At 46.7% G+C, this 16,893-nt stretch overlaps 1 protein-coding gene across 6 annotated transcripts; it reads left to right on the forward strand.

Moving 5' to 3' along the window:
* The first annotated feature begins 33 nt into the window (after positions 1-33).
* cep295 (centrosomal protein 295) lies at positions 34-13,799 on the forward strand. Of its 6 annotated transcripts, none has more exons than XM_026225945.1 (31): positions 34-280; positions 684-884; positions 1,271-1,395; positions 1,493-1,586; positions 1,669-1,782; positions 1,931-2,071; positions 2,539-2,722; positions 2,840-2,989; positions 3,074-3,310; positions 3,436-3,527; positions 4,076-4,243; positions 4,664-4,731; positions 4,821-4,998; positions 5,066-5,290; positions 5,471-5,624; positions 5,761-5,916; positions 6,001-6,141; positions 6,629-6,657; positions 7,193-7,289; positions 7,371-7,541; positions 7,620-7,721; positions 9,728-9,822; positions 10,616-10,883; positions 10,995-11,075; positions 11,194-11,540; positions 12,233-12,382; positions 12,458-12,509; positions 12,584-12,727; positions 13,198-13,288; positions 13,369-13,468; positions 13,640-13,799. In XM_026225945.1, exons 1-31 carry the CDS (start codon positions 185-187, stop codon positions 13,676-13,678), a joined length of 4,290 nt encoding a protein of 1,429 aa, XP_026081730.1. In that variant the 5' UTR covers positions 34-184; the 3' UTR covers positions 13,679-13,799. The 6 variants fall into 6 exon arrangements, 5 of the variants coding, with proteins under 5 accessions (XP_026081730.1, XP_026081733.1, XP_026081734.1 ...); XM_026225948.1 differs by having other exon boundaries at positions 11,001-11,075; XM_026225949.1 differs by having other exon boundaries at positions 5,066-5,200.
* The last annotated feature ends 3,094 nt before the right edge of the window (positions 13,800-16,893 follow it).

Raw genomic sequence — 16,893 nt, forward strand, 5'->3', positions numbered from 1 at the left:
CTGTATGTTTCGTAAATAAACATTTCAAGCCAAAACGCTCGCCGTTCCGAGGGCGGTTTAAATAGCGGAAGTGACGCGGCTTTGAAGGAACCGTTGGAGTTTGTTGACAGGAGTCGATGAAACAGAAGCGTCTCGAGAAGTGAGAGTTGATTCTGTCACACAGCACGGCTCTGTGTGTGAAGAGATGAGGGGAAGAGTTAGTGTGAGGCTCAGTCCCAATGAGGAGGCGCAGCTGGAGAGAGAGGAGCTGCACCGGAGGAGGAAGCTTCGCCTGCAGCAGGTCAGAGAACAATAACACCGCGGTGAGGTAACGTTAACTGCTCCTCATGTGTTCAATGTTTCAGAGACCGCTGCCTCGGTTTACACGCTCTTGTGTGACTAACGTACTTTATACACTTCTAAAGACGACTGCGAGGCTAGAAGATGAAGATATCATGAACAAGAACATAACGAAGCTTTGTGTATTATGAAAAGTACTGCAGTAATGTTACAGTTGCTGTTTATGAAATGTGCTCAGATGTGTAACTTAGCGCGTACAAGTATGTTATGTGCCAGAGTAATAAGGGACACATCCTTTGTAGCAGGCCGAGACTGTGCGGTGTGTTCTGTCTGTTTGACTCTGTGTGTGTTCTGTGTGTGTGTGACTCTCTGTGTGTTCTGTGTCTGTGTGTGTGCGTGTGCAGGTGCGCGAGCAGGAGCGCTTCATCGCTCGGCAGGTGCGCACACAGGTGCAGGAGCGCAGACAGCAGCAGCTGCAGTCCCTCGCAGACTCTCTACAGCTCCAGTGGCAGCAGCAGCAGATGCTCAGACTACAGGCTTTATCCACACACTACCAGCACAGCCTGGGATCTGTGGGACACGGACACCGCAGCGCTCAGGAGAACGTGAGTGAGACCGGGGTCATCAGAGAGGGTTTGGTCTGTCTGGTTTAGTCTGGTACTTTAGAGGAACTGTTCACCCAAAAGTCCATGTTTCTTCCACGCTGCAGTCCATGTTTCTTCATCAGATCTGGAGAAATTCAGCATTGCATCAGTGGCTCATAAATGGATGCTCTGCAGTGAATGGGTGCCGTCAGAATGAGAGTCTGATAAAAACATCACAATAATCCACAGCACTCCAGTCCATCAGTGAACATCTGGAGAAGACAAAAGATGCATGTTTGTAAGAAACCAATAAGATTATAGTGATGTTTTTATCTGAAGGCACCCATTCACTGCAGATCACGTGTTTTCAGTGAGCTGTTTAAGCAGTGCTGTGTGTGCGTGTGCAGGAGCCGGATCTGCAGGCGCGGGCTCAGAGGACTGTGGAGAGGCAGGAGCGTGCGGAGGAGAGACATCGGGAGGCTCTGAGAGAGCTCAGCACATGCAGACATCAGGAAGAGCAGCAGCAGCGCCGGTCCGCACTCATCTCTCTTCATGATGGGAGTTTGACCAGGTAGATTGTGTTGGGACCCAGTTAGACGTGTGTAAGCTGTGACTGATTGTGTTAACAGGCAGGCTGAAGCACGGAGGAAGGCTCTGCTGGAGGAGAAGAGGAGAGCGGAGAGAGTGGCCAGTCTTCCTCCTCCTCCTCCAAACCCAGTGGAGGTACAGTCTGCTCTCCTCCACACCATCAGCTGTGAGAGATCTCCACACACGCGTCATTACTGTGCTGTGTCCTCTCTCTCAGAGCATCGAGACGAAGACCCGTCCGCTGAGGTCAGCCGCAGCAGAGCGCTTCTCTCTCACACACTGTCACATGACCCAGACCGCTGTGGAGCGAGAGACGGACCCCGAGCCGCAGGTACAAGCACCAGAGAGCCCACACACGGGAAATATACTTCTGCTTTTATGTTCATATAGTTATTGATTGTCCTCAGGGTTTTTAACCCTGAAGCTGTTGAGTGTTTGCTCGTGCTGGTGTGGATCAGTGCTGTGGTTGTGTGTCTCAGCCGAGCGCTCGTCAGGCCGCGGCGCAGGAGATCCAGCGTCTGGAGGAGCTGAGGCGACAGGAAGCTCGTGACACACAGGAGCGGCTGGAGAAAGCTCGTCTGAGAGGAAACCACGCGCTGAGGACAGAGCAGCACACACAGGTCGAGCTCGCAGGACTCCGACACACCGCTCACACTCAGAGAGTTCAGTCATGTTTGAGTCATCTGAACAAGAGCATGGCCTACATTAAATGAAAAACGAGTGGTTGTATAGGCTAACTATGCACTCCAGCAACTTGTTTACCATGTTCTTCATCCTTCCAAGCAGACATTTCTATAAGTTTAGATGAATCTTTAGAGCTACTCAAGTTTTTCAGTCAAGAGCAGTGAGTCTTGATTTACACCACTGACTCAGACAATAACAACTAAATTAGGCTGCTGTCTCTTTAAATCTGAATGTGTGACTCTTTTATTCTGCTGTTTACATTCACTGAAGACATCATCAACTGTGTTTACATCAATACTCATCAGAACGGACAATTCAACATCACGCTGTGTGTAATTCTGCTTTCATGAGAGGTGAAACAGTCCTCACGCTGTGAGACGTGTGTGTGTGTGTGTGTGCGCAGGAGCGTGAGCGTCTGCTCTGTGAGCTGGAGCGTCTGCAGCAGGCTGATCTGATGCGCCGCAGACAGACGGTGAACAGTGTCCCAGCGCAGATCTTCCAGCCTCTCTACAGACAGCAGGAGCTGCAGGACGAGCATCAGCGGGAGCTGGAGATGGTGTTCCAGGACGTGTGCACGGAGGAGCGCAGTATGTTCTCCACCTCATCACACACACGTGCTCCTGGATGATGATCAGAATGTGTGCTGCAGCGCTTGTGTTGAGTGATGTCATATTAACCTGTCTCCATCATGTGAACTTCTCCAGAGGTCAAAGGTGACTTGGTGCTGCAGCTGGTGCCCGAACCTCTTCCTCCTCTGTCCACCTCTAGTCATGATGAGGAGCTGGACGTGACCCTTGACCCTGAATGTGCACCTGAAGAGGAGGAGCCAGAGACCCCAGGCGCTGAAACAGCTGGTGAGCAGCCAATCAGAGAGTGACGTGTCACCTGATGCGACCGCAGGTGAGACCTGAACTGTAGTGATGTTCTCTGTGTTTCAGCAGTGTCCTCCGCTCCTCCGGCTGATCCAGGCAGACAGGCTCTGAGCAGACTGCTGGAGCGCATCAGGAGACAGAGAGATCACCGGAGCCGGCAGCTGACCACACGCACACCACTGACCTCACCTGACCCCGACACACAGGACAAGGCCTTGAGTGTGGAAACAGGATCTTTCAGCAGCCGGGAACAATCATCCGAGCAGGAGACGCCCAGCACACACACCACACACACACAGAACGGTGAGCATGCAGTGTTTCTACACCAAGATCCTAGCACACACGACCGTGCAGGAGCTGACCCTTTAACTGTGTGAACCGCTCCAGCGGCCGTGTGTTGTGATGTCTCCTCTGATCTGCTCCCTCAGCTCCTGATGTCAGTGATGAAGCGGTGCTGGCAGGAACAGTGCTGCGGCCGGACGAGGGCGAGAGGGGCGCACACATAGACCAGCAGACTCATGTGAGTTAGGACCGTCCCGTCTGCTCTGTGAGGATGATCACTGAGAGTGTGTTCCAGTGGCTGAGCTGTGATGAGACTCTACTCTTCCTGAAGTGCTTGTGAAACACACATGTGCTCGATGAAGGTGTCTACACTTGACCTGAGCTCAGACCTCACGAGGACGAGATCACACTCACCAGACTAATGCTCATCTGAGTTTAAACCGCTTCATCTGCTAGCTTTTAGCATCCGTTTAGAACAGGGTTCACTGGAGAAACCTGGAAAAGTCATGGAATGACTTCAAAATGGCAATTTCCAGGCCTGGAAAAGTTTTCCCATAGTTCAACTAGCTATGCTCCTGCAGCAATTTCCCTTATTTAAAAAGCTGCACGTGTTTGAGCAGATCATGTAGGTTAGATGAGTAATAACTGATAATACTGGTTAAACGATGGCGCAGTTGCAACTTGTACTTAATAATAATAATTTAATAATAATTGTAGACCGTATGAAGAGACTGCAGCGTAGCACCGATGTGTGTGTAATGTGATGTGTCTGCACGTCCTCGGCAGGTGGAGGCGCTGTTGAAGCAGCAGAAGGAGCAGCTGGCTCTGCTGGAGGAGCTGGAGGAGAAACGGCGTGAGCTCGAGCAGCGTTTGAGACACTCTCAGCAGACCAGCGCCACACTGCAGGAAGCTGCTCACCGGCAGAGCACTACACTTCCTGAACCGCCTGCAGAGGTGCGCTCCTTCACACCATGTGCTGTCAAACACACCTGATTCAGATAACCTGCTCCCTACACAGCGTTCACTGCTGAAATCTGTTGAAGTGTACCTCAGCTCATGTGCACTGCGCAGCATCTTCACACACACACACACACACAGTGTGACATCATATACCTCTGTGAAGCAATACAATTTAAACTCACGTCTCGCACACTTCAGTGCTCTTTGAATTTAAGTAGATTTTATTCATGCTCATCTTTCTGTAAAAATGTGTGGATTTTCCTGTAAATTTGTACATTTGTGATAAATTCATTGATGTTGTGTAGTAATAGTGATTAAATGATGACAGGAAAGATCTTTTTAGGTGAACTGTGTTTCTAGCTAACGGCGTGTGTGTGTGTGCGTGTGTGTGTGTGTGTGTGTGTGTGCGTTCAGGTGAAGTCTGACGTGACGCAGACTCAGAGACTGCATCAGTACCAGCAGAGGCTCCTGGAGCAGAACAGGTCTGACACACACACACACACACACACTGCTGCAGTAATACACCTGACCCAGTCTGTGTGTGAGCGTTTGCCTGCGCTCTTCTCTGCAGACTTCATAAGAAGTGTGTTGAAGAAGCTCGTCGACGGCTGGAGGAGTATCAGCACACTCTGAAGCTGCGACACACCATCAGCAGCACATCAGCAGCAGTGTCTGTTCCTCTGGAGACTCCATCTGCCCAGCGTCCTCTCAGCCCTGACGCTCATGTGCTGCATCCTGCTGCGTCACAGGTGAGTGGAAACACGGTCCCTCCCCGTCCTGGTCACTCACTATCCTCACAGCTTCTGTTCTCCTCAGCAGACACACGCCTCTGGATCTGAAGCCAGCGCACCGCAGGATGGACCGGTCTGGTCAGGTCGTCCTCTTCCTCCGCCGTCTGTGGTTCTGGAGCTCCTGCGCAGCCGGCAGCAGCCTGCATCACGCTCCTCTGAGGTCAGTGGATCAGTGCGGGCCGAGCAGATGTGTGTGGAGACACAGAGACAGAGACACTTCCTGCAGGCTCTGATCACAGCAGACAGACAGGTGAACCTCACCTCACCAAACACGGCACGTTTCTGCTGTATTTCCACATTCGAGAGGGTAAATGACCAGGAGGAAGAAATCATGAAGCAGGATTTTGATTTGGGAAGCTGTGTTCAAGCCCCTGTGTTTTGATTTGTGCATCACATTGAGTCCTTCAGTAAAGCGCTGTTCTTCTGACAGGGTTCAGCGTCGAGCTTCAGTGATGTTCAGACAGACCGGATCACTTTGAACACTTTGCTAAATGCCTTTGAGGACGCTAACGGCCACACCGAAACCCTGACGGCACCCAGCCAACGGGACGGAGCCACACACACCACCACAGTCCTCTCAAACGGTGAACTGAGTGACACACACACACACACACACACACACACTTGCTCAGTCAAACACACAAAGTTGAAGTTGGGCTAAAACTGATTCTAAAAGCAGTAGACACATCCAGCTCATTATTGTGTGTTGATCTGTTGTAGGCTCTGTGTGTGATCCAGCCCCAGTGCATCGTGGGCGAGTGAAGCCCCCAGTGTCTCGTCCTCCCGCCCGTTTGGCCTTCTTACAGCAGATGGAGCAGCATGAACTCAGTGCTATACAGGAAGTGGACTCACCGGTCAACATCAGCCTGGACGCAGGTACACCAGCTCCAGCTCATGTCCTCGTTCAGCAGGTGTGTCAGACCTCATGTGACCTGTCTGCTCTGTGATTGGCTCCTGCAGAGCTGCAGTCCAGCAGCACGTCTCTGCCCGCCGTCTCCTCTGAAGACGGTCACAGCGGGAGTCCAAGGTCACAGGTCACGGGCAGGATCAGCCGCATGTCCTGGAGAGAGACGCTCCTGTGTGACGCCTCAGCCTCAGCGAGTAAGAAGAGCCACACATTCATCTGCTCCTGCTGGATTGTGTGTGTGTGTGTGTGTGTGTGTGTGTGTGTGTGTGTGTGTGTGTGTGCAGAACAGAGCTGCCCAGATACAGTGTGTTTGATAGAAATCCATCTCTTGTGTGTTTGTCCATCTGCTAAGCCTGCTTCCCTTTGTTACCTTTGCTAAGGCTGTCATGTGTTGCTGTTAGTTGCTTCTACATTATTTCAGGAGTGATTAAGATCTGGTTTAACGCTGAACTCATATTAATAATAATAATCTATAGTCACTGAGGACACAGGAAAAGCCCTGTGATGCCCTAAACCAGTGTTTGTTCTCTCCCAGTTCTTCTTGATGTGTTTGTTGGTGTGAAAACCTCTTAAATGTGCGCTGTCTGTCTGGTGGATCTCAACCACTGGGTGACTTCTCTTAGATTTCCTTCACTTACATGCAAAAAAGCTAAAACTCTTCTGGTGCTGTTCACTTCTTAGGTCCGTCCAGCGTGAATCAGCAGCAAGAGGTAAGACTGCTCAGTGTCTCTGATGATGTGCTGGTGTGACCCATGACCTCTCTGACGGCTCATCTGAGATCCACCGGTGTGAGGATCAGTGATGAAGACTAGCCAAATCTGAGCCTGCGTCAGTCACACCAGTGATTATGCTAGAGAAGCTGTGTGTGTGTTTGTATGTGTGGGGGTGTGTGTGTGTGTGCGCGAGCGATGATGATAGTGTCTTGTACCTAAAGTACATGTAACGCATGTATAATAATGAAGGTCTCTACACTTGAACTGAGCTCTGTGTGTGTGTGTGTGTGTGTGTGTGTGTGTGTGGTTCTGTCTGTGCATCTTTTGTTTGTATGTTAGTGTGTGTGTGTGTGTGTGTGTCTGAGCAATGATGATAGTCTTTTGTACCTAAAGTACATGTGAAAAACACATGTATAATAATGAAGGTCTCTACACTTGAACTGAGCTCAGTGTCTGTCTCTCTGTGTGTGTGTGTGTGTGTGTGTGATCACGATCACGCTGTGTAAATCCGTTCTCTGTGTGTGTTTGCTAGTGTTTGGGTGCTGTGGATCCAGACTACCTCTCGTCCACTACGATCTCGACAGGAAGCTACTCCACTAGTGACCGTGAGCCCAGTTATGTCACTTCAGGTGTTTAATCCTCATTCTCTCTCAGACTTTATTCTGGAAGCATGCGGATCAGTCCTGTACGAGTGTGTGTTTCTTTCTCAGAAGCGTCTCATCTCTGCACCGAGCCTGATGTGTGTGGCCTGTCACCCAAATCCAGTTCCTGTCACATGACCACTGACCAGACACAGGAAATGAGAGACTCTGTGCAGCAGATCATAGATAAATACAGCCAAGAGCTGAGGGCTTCTCTGAGCCACGCAGGAGCCAGCTCAGGTAAACATGTGATTGGTTTGTCATGTGAGGCGTGTGCAGGAAGCAGAGACGCTCACGTGTGCTGTGTGCTGTGTGCAGGAGCGTCTCAGTCCTGGTCCAGTGCGCTTCAGGAGGAGACGTCAGTGCAGGACGGAGACTCTCAGAGTACAGACACAGCACTGTCCAGCACAGAGCTCTCAGGTGACCTCTGACCTCCAGCTCCATCTGCTAGCATGCACCAGAGCTGATTTTTAAATATTCACTTCATTGTACTTGCAGTTACACCACACCCAAACTGATGTGTTGAGTGACAGTGACACAAGTGTGCTGTACAGATGCATTTAGACATCATGTCTTCAGTCTGTGGATGTGGGGAGCAGTACAAATTAGTCTATAAACATTAAAAAAAATTCCAGGCCTGGCCTGAAGATGACCCTTTATGCATTTATACATACACACACACACACACACACACACACACACACACACACACACACACATATATATATATGTATATATATATGTATATGTATGTGTGTGTGTGTGTGTGTAAGTATATCAGTTTGACCCAAGGATTCGGTCAAGACCGTGATAGGTAAACCCTGTGTGATCACATGGCAGCACTGTCCTGAAACGGAGTAATTTTAGAGTACAGTGGGGATGATGCATCCCATCTTTTGTAATATGTCAGTGTGTCTATAAAATACAGCATTTCACCTCAAGATTGAACATGGCCAGTGCTCAGAATTGCAGACATGGGACAGTTTAACATGATTTGATGTCAGTATGCTGTATGTTAGAGAAATGATTCCTCCTGATCACTAGATGGCCCCGTGCTGAAGCTGTGCTGGAATGGCTGTCATAACACACACCACGTTTGAGCTGAATTCAGGGTTCCCGGGGGGTCTTAAAAAGCATTGAATTTATTAATTTGGAAATAATACCTTAAAAAGGCTTGAATTTTGATGTCTGGGTCTTAAAAATTGTGCTGTATGTAACTTCTCTGTATTATAATTTTCCTCAAAAGTTTCATTTGTCAGCCACGGTTATTTAGATTAAATGACATAGTATAAATAAAGAGTGGCGGAGCCAATAATTGAGAATGCAACGCAGCCCCGGTTCACATCACACAATACTGTGAACACATGATGCCTTCAGTAAATGAAGATCACGTGCTACAGCAACACAACACAGACCTCAAGCAACAAGCGAAGGAGAAGCGCGAAAAATCAAATAACATCTCAGCATTCCACAGGAAAGGTTGACTGACGCAGTTATATTTTTAACGTTAGATTTTACGTTAGCTAGCTACCAATTTAATTCTGAGGTTATGGGGAAATGTAAATTTAATGAATCATGGCTGGATAAAAACTCTTTTCATCATTGGTTAAAACCAGGGGACAGCAACATTTTTGAGGCTCTTTGCACCATATGCACAAAAAGGTTTCAGCTAGGTACAAAGAGGAATGAAGGCATTAGAGTCTCATGCCAAGTCGTCCAAGCACATGAACGCTCTGAATGGACAAAAACAAACTCCTTCCATCGCCTGCGTGTTTCAGCCAACTAATGTTAGCCAGCTAGCTGCTAGCGCTGCAGACCCTTCAGCTATGACCACAACTAGAGTGGATCTACACAGCTTTTGGGTCCACACCAACAATGAAAGCCGAGGTGTTGTGGACTCTTAACACAATCATCTGGCTGTCCTTGAGTGAAGAGCTCAGGAGTTGACTGTGTTTCTTAAGTTAATGTATTGTTGAGTTCTAATTGTCCATGTTTATTGTTCAGGGGTCTCTCAGTTCCCCATATTCCCAGCATGGAATTAGTAGCTAGCTAATGTTAAAAAACAACTCCACATTGTTCGGCAAACTTTCTTGTGGCCTATTGAAACTTATTTTCACACCTGCTTGGCTTATCTTTTACCACATTCCACATTTGAAAAATAAATGAACACAAGTTGAAGGATTTTGTTTTTCTTTGCTGTTAGGTACGTGAAATGGGTATTATTTTTTTTATATATAAATGGTCTGAAAAAGGTCTTTAAAAGACTTGAATTTTAGAAACCTGTAGGAACCCTGTGAATATGCTAAAGCATTGCAGGGAGATAGCATAGGTCAGTTTTTGCCGTAATCTTCATCAAATCCGTCATCATGCAGATGTGCTGAAGCTGGCTGTGTGTGTCTGTGCTGATGACTCCTCTCTTTCTCCAGGTGTGTTCCAGCCGCTGCAGCCTCAGCCAGACATCGACTCTTCCTCTTCATCATCTGCAGGTGCAGTGCGAGCTGATGCGAGCGCTGGAGCACAGGTACCGTGTGTGTGTGTGTGTGTGTGTGTGTGACCCTGTGCACGGAGCACCGTTTAGAGCACCAGCTCATGTTGTATGTGCTATACATGGTTCGAGACGCTCACAGAAACCTCTCCTGCTTCATTCTGATCAGAAACTGAGAAACAAAACTATCAACACTGTAAATAATGAGAGGGTGATTTAACATACAGTTTCATGTTATTAAAGAACATCATGTTATATGCAGAGTCTGGTCATCTCAGGAAAGTGATCTGGTGTAAAATAAAGACTTGATGAGAAGGAGATGAGTGTTATAACCAGGATCACTGACTGACCGCTGACGTTCATCACCCAGGTCTTTACTAGTGCTTCATCAGTCTGAAGAGCAGGAAGACAGTCACTTATCATTTAAAGACAACAGCCTATAATGATGAATTATTTAAATACCTATATAGTGATAACACAAATAATGCATTGAATCTTTTATAAATGTTAAGATTTAGTTTAAAGACACATTAAGTCTAACACCGACTCTCTGCTGTGGTTCAGTTAGTCTGAATCTCTTCACGTCTGAGGATTGGGTCTTAAACACTGTCAAAGACTCGCACCAGGGTTTAACAGATTCCTGAAAGCGTATACGTGCACGTATGGTGATCTTAGACACACACAGCGTTTCTCCAGACTGTGAATGGATTATGTAGAGAAGTCTCTCCCTGTAGAGCACAGCTGAGCAGAGCGTCTGCGCTGGCTCCTCTAACAGGAAGTGATGCTGCATCTGGTCAGTTCTGACTCTGTTCCCGCTCCTCTCTGTCAGGACTGGAGCCAGGCTATGAACCGGATCCTGCAGCACCTCTCGGATCAGTTATCCATCAGACGGAGCGAGCAGGAGCCTGGTGACCAGCGCTCGTCTGTGGGGCAGGACCGGACCGCTCACGTCCAGAGCACACACTCCAGATACACCTCTCCTGAGCCGTCTGTGGTCAGTCAGTTGATCGGGAGAGCGTCAGATATGGGTTCATCTCAGGTGTTTGACCAGAGCAGTGTCCTCACCCATGGACCGGAGGAACTGACCCTGAGCACAGGTGATGATGATGGGATTCTGTGTGTGTGTGTGTGTGTGACTGCTCTGCGTGTGTGTGTGTGTGTGTGTGTGTGTGACTGCTCTGACTCTGTGTGTGTGTGTGTGTGTCCAGCTGCAGGTCCAGCGCTGTGCTTCGCTCCGGTCAGGTCATCGCTCCAGCCGTCAGAGTCACAGATGTCTGATGATCCACAGGGTAAACACACACACACACACACACACTCCTGCTGGTGTTACGCTCTAACAGTGTGTGGAGGATCTGCTCTAGCTCTGGTGTTCAGTGGAGCTGAAGTGTGTTGTCTTCTGTGTTGTAGATGATGCTTCAGATCTGTTTCTTCCTCTTCCGTCTGAAGTCACTGCCAATGAGACGGCAGACTGTTCGAGGGCTGTGTGTGTGCCGCTGGAAGCAGAAGTGTGTGAGACAGATCAATCCCTGCAGTATCTCCGAGTCGAGCCGCTGCTTCAGTCTCAGCCGGACCTGCAGATCTCCATGGATGTGCTCTCTCTTACCCACGAGTCCCTCTGTGACACGGACGCTGTGGCTCCACCCACCGCTGCAGACACGAGCCTCATGCCACGCTCCCCTCTCAAGACCGCTCTACAGGAAGTGACCTCAGAGCCCGAGCCGCTGCTCCTGACCGAGCTCTTAGAGCGAGCACAGGTAGAGTCTGACACACACCTGCTTCTGTGAGAAGTATGAACACACACCCGTACGGCTCCTAAACCAGTTCAAGTCTTACGACATATAGACTTCAATCTGAAACCACTTAAATTATTAATATCATGTGACCACAGACATTGTCTGGTATTAATTTTATTTGTGCAGGTCTTATTTGAGCTTAAATCCGGTAAACCGAGTGTGAGCGAGCCATTGGAGTTTGTTCTTGTGCATCACACACACACACACACACACACACACACACACACACACACACACACACACACACACACACACACACGCTTTGAGCTCTCAGCACAAATGAAATGTATTGATCAAACACAGCAGTTGTCTCTACAGAAGACTTGAATTAAACTGCTCTATTCATATAGATCTCTTTTATGATCTCTTTGAATTGAAGCATCTTGAAAGTTAGCATTTTTTATTATTATTCCTCATTCGATGGCAGTTCATGAGAACCAGTGTTGTGTGTGTGTGTGTGTGTGCGCGCTAGTGTTTTCCAGAATATGCTAAATACAGCTAGAGATGCATGCAGGTTTAGAAAGACATGAGTGATTTCCAGTGTTGTCTGAACTGTGCTGAACCAAACCGTCAGTAACAGGAGTGGATCACTCAGGTGTATCTGATGCTCTCCAGAGTTGGGTTCAGATCACATGACTGTGGTTGTGTCTCAGGCGGCGGGAGACGTGAAGGGCATCCTGGAGGAGTCCACCATCTCCTTCATCAGTCTGCCAGAGTCAACCCTGCAGGACCCTGAGCTCTCCCTCACACAGACTCCAGACACAGGAAGTGCTGCGCGGGAGGAGGAGCGCGACGGCCGTGAGGTGAGGGGGGTGTGTGTGTGTGTGTGTGTGTGTGTGTGTGTGTCGCTCAGATCTAACGAGCCCCGTCTCCTGCAGGGTGAATCACCGAGCCGGTCAGATGGGTCCGAGGCGGTGTTCCCTGGAGCTGGTGGGTGAGCGCTGCTCTTGACTCACTCAGGTGTGTTTGTGGGGCTGTGTGTCACCTGACTGTGTGTGTTTCAGTGATGCTGCTGGAGTTCCAGAGCTCTTCTGCTCCTCAGCAGCGCCGGAGGGATCGTCTCGCTCAGAGATCAGCGCTCAGAGCCGCACAGATCAGAGAGAGAGCGTCCAGAGCCGGCGCACGCACCCATCCCAAACCACACACAGGTGACCGGAGTCCTGACACGGCCACAGCAGAGATCTTCTCTGATTCTTGCAGATTATAATTGTTTTGCCTTTAGACAGTATTTAGTTTGTTAAGGGTGTTGATTTTAGACCGTTTTTTCCATCTTAAGGTTTAATTCTTTCATTAAATCAGTAAATTCAGTTACAGACACTTTGGGGCTGTTAATCAAATTAAATCAGTGCCCACAAAATCTCTGCACTGCACAGAAGCGGTGTCTAAAGTGCCTTGAATGTGTTCACACTGTATAAACAATGATTAGAGTTCAAGTTTGAATATTTGGTTATGGGATTCATGTATAAAGAAACTTGCACATGAAAGTAAAGTGTCAGTCGTTGGTGGTAAATCAAATGAAGAAGTCAGAGAGTAAGCATATTCCCTATTGTTAAAGTGTCTAGAGTGTAATTGTAGACGATAGCTAAGCTGAATACACACGTGTCACACACTCTTCCAGCTGAGCGACTGAAGAGTGTGTCTGAGGTGCGGATCAGCTCTGATGAACACCGACGCCGTGAGGAGGAGAAGATGTACGACCGCACACACAGGTACCTGCACACGACTGCCATCAACCGACTAGATCCCTCTGGCTTCAGGTCTAAAGGTTTACAACTGAACTTCCTTTCAGATTGTACAATCAGTTAGAGGAAGTCAAACAGAAGAAGGAGCTGCGGAGCCGTCAGGAATCATACGCTAAGAACCGAGAGAAGGCCAGAGACTTCCAGAAGGTGAGACACGAGCAGGACACTCACACATCAATTATTCCTGCAGCTGATTCAGGTTTCTCACACACTTCACATCTGCCTCACGAGGATCTTTTCATGTCTGTGCTTGTGGGCTGATTTATGACTGAAGGTCTGGACACGATGAGATGTGATGTGTCTCTCTATCTCTTGCAGAAGACTCTGGAGAAACTGAGGGCCAAACTGAACCGCTGAGGTGTTTGCAGATCCATTGCTGCTGTTTGTCATTAGTCTCAATCAGATTTTAAAGTGCCAAGCAGTTTTATTTTTCTGTGTCTGTTTGTTGTGTATCTAAAAGTAAAATGTTTTAATTTAACGAGTTGTCAGTGTGATTGTGAATAATACACTCCTTTGTCTTCCTGTATTCCTCTGTAATCGTCAGTCTGCAGTAAACGTCAGTCTAAAGAAGATTACATTAGATCGGTCACTAGTCATTCAGGACTGAACCTCATGTGCCTGACCGAGTCCTGGATCAGACCAGAGGACACTGCTGTGTTAGATCGTCTCACACAGGTCGCCACTAAACATACTGCTTTTAGATCTCAGTGGAAGCACCAGTCTAATGGCTTTGGGCTTAAATATTTATAAGGGTCAAGCAACAAATATTGAAAGTTTGGAAAACCTACTTTTTCAGGGTCATCTTTGAGGGTTTCTCTGATTTTCACAAAGTTTGGCTCATGTCATGTGTAGATCATGCTGGCAAAAAGTGTAGGAACTAAAGTTGATTAATCAAACCATTCTCAAGTGATGTGCAAACATATTTGACGTAGAAAATGCAAAAAAGAACATGAGGCTGTATCTCCGCGATGTTTTAACATCTTGAGACCAACCTTGTTGTGTTATAACCATGACTTGAGGCTACCTACACAGTTTCTCATAGTGCCACCTAGTGATCAGGAGATGTGAAACGTATATTTTAGCAGTGTCCGCTCCTTGTCTTCCAGGCCAGCTCAAACACCCCTTCTGCCCCTTGGTTATCTGATGTTAATGGTGAACATTGTTCCAAGCTCAGGGCTGCTGAAAACAGTGTGGCACAAATCAAAATATCCTCCCGACCTTAATGTGTATCACTCACTCCTCTCTTCCTTCTCTGCTAATGTCTCCACTGATAAAAGGACATACTATCATAACAAAATTAATGATTCGTCTTACTCTTGCATGTTCATTAAAACATTTTCCTCGCTCCTTTATCCCCCCTGCCTCCATCAACTCTGACAGCCTGTCGATTCTGACAACTTTTCCACATTATTTTTTAATACAATAAAAACCATCAGTGCACAATTTTCCACACTACAATCTGTCACGCACATCTTTCCAGCAGAAACTCCTTCATATCATTCTCTTTTCCCATCATCCTACTACTTGCCCGCTTGATCCTATTCCATCTCATCTCCTTCAAGCCATTTCTCCTGCAGAAATACCTGAACTCACTCACATCATCAACACTTCCCTCCACACTGGTGATTTCCTTCAGCATTTAAACAGGCTCGTACAACCCCAGGGCCAAAAGATCATCAGATTTTAAGTCCTGCAAGTTCACAAAGAAAATTTAATCCAACAAGTGAGAAAAAATATATACTTTGTCTATTTTCAGAGATGTTTTCAATCAGTGGAATGGCAGTTTACTTGAAGAACCAAGATCTGTCAAAGTCAGATTATGTTTGTGGAAGTGAATCATGGCACAAACAAGCTGTTGCTAGAAAAGATTACAAAAACATCTCTAAATAATTTTGACTCCACAAATCCACAGATGTACAAATGGAGGAAATTAAATTCAAGTTTATTTGTATAGCGCTTTTTACGATACAAATCATTGCAAAGCAACTTTACAGAAAATCAAACTTCTACAATATTTAGTAGTAGCTTTATAATATTTAAGACATAATCAAACAGACGTTGAACATTATTAACAGCAATCATTATATGATGCAGTCACACTTGTAGTAATATTAGTTAGTTCTGTTGTTGATTCAGGGTCAGCATCATCTCTTCTCAGGTGTTCTGGATCCAGACTGGAGCTTGTGTAAATCATAGTTACCACGGGATGAAGATCCCAGCAGAAACAGAGAAACACATAGAGACATCATTAGCAGAGCTGCTGATCCAACAAAGTAAAATTAGTTTAACCCAAGCTAATGAATAAAAATGCACATTTGATCAGATGCAACTACACTCACAATTTAAGAGATACATTATTCGAATGCTTGGTGAAAGAGATGTGTTTTTAATCTAGATTTAAACAGAGAGAGTGTGTCTGAACCCCGAACATTATCAGGAAGGCTATTCCAGAGTTTGGGAGCCAAATGTGAGAAAGCTCTACCTCCTTTAGTGGACTTTGCTATCCTAGGAACGACCAAAAGTCCAGCGTTTTGTGACCTTAGGGAGCGTGATGGGTTGTAGCGTGGTAGAAGGCTAGTTAGGTACGCAGGAGCTAAACCATTTAGGACCTTATAGGTAATTAATGATAATTTGTAACTGATATGGAACTTAATAGGTAGCCAGTGCAGAGACTGTAAAATTGGGGTAATATGATCATATTTTTTTGACCTGGTAAGGACTCTAGCTGCTGCATTTTGGACGACCTGTAGCTTGTTTATTGACGAAGCAGGACAACCACCTAGAAGTGCATTACAATAGTCCAGTCTAGAGGTCATGAATGCATGAACTAGCTTTTCTGCATCAGAAACAGATAACATGTTTCGTAGCTTGGCAATGTTTCTAAGATGGAAGAATGCAGTTTTTGTAACATGGGAAATATGATTTTCAAAAGACAAGTTTCTGTCTAATATAACACCCAGATTTATCTGGTATATCATCAGCATAACGGTGGAAAATAATCTCGAATTTTCTAATAATATTACCAAGGGACAACATGTATATTGAAAATAGAAGGGGACCTAGGACGGATCCTTGTGGCACTCCATATTTTACTGATGATAAATGAAATGACTCCCCATTTAAGTAAACAAAATGGTAGCGATCGGACAGGTAGGATCTAAACCATCTTAGAGCCTGCCCTTGAATACCTGTATAGTTTTGTAATCGATCTATGAGTATGTCATGATCTATGGTGTCGAACGCAGCACTAAGATCAAGTAAGACTAGAAATGAGATGCAGCCTTGGTCTGATGCAAGGAGCAGGTCATTTGTAATTTTAACAAGTGCAGTTTCTGTGCTATGGTGGGGCCTAAAACCTGACTGAAATTCTTCATACATATCATTTTTATGCAGGAAGGTGCTCAATTGAGCAGACACAATTTTTCTAAACTTTTAGACATAAATGGAAGATTTGAAATAGGCCTATAATTTGCCAGTTCACTATGATCTAGTTTTGGTTTCTTAATAAGAGGCTTGATAACCGCCAGCTTGAATGGTTTTGGGACGTGACCTAAAGATAACGACGAGTTAAT

This window comes from Carassius auratus, chromosome 40 (genome assembly GCF_003368295.1).
Source record: "Carassius auratus strain Wakin chromosome 40, ASM336829v1, whole genome shotgun sequence".
NCBI classification, from domain to species: domain Eukaryota; kingdom Metazoa; phylum Chordata; class Actinopteri; order Cypriniformes; family Cyprinidae; genus Carassius; species Carassius auratus.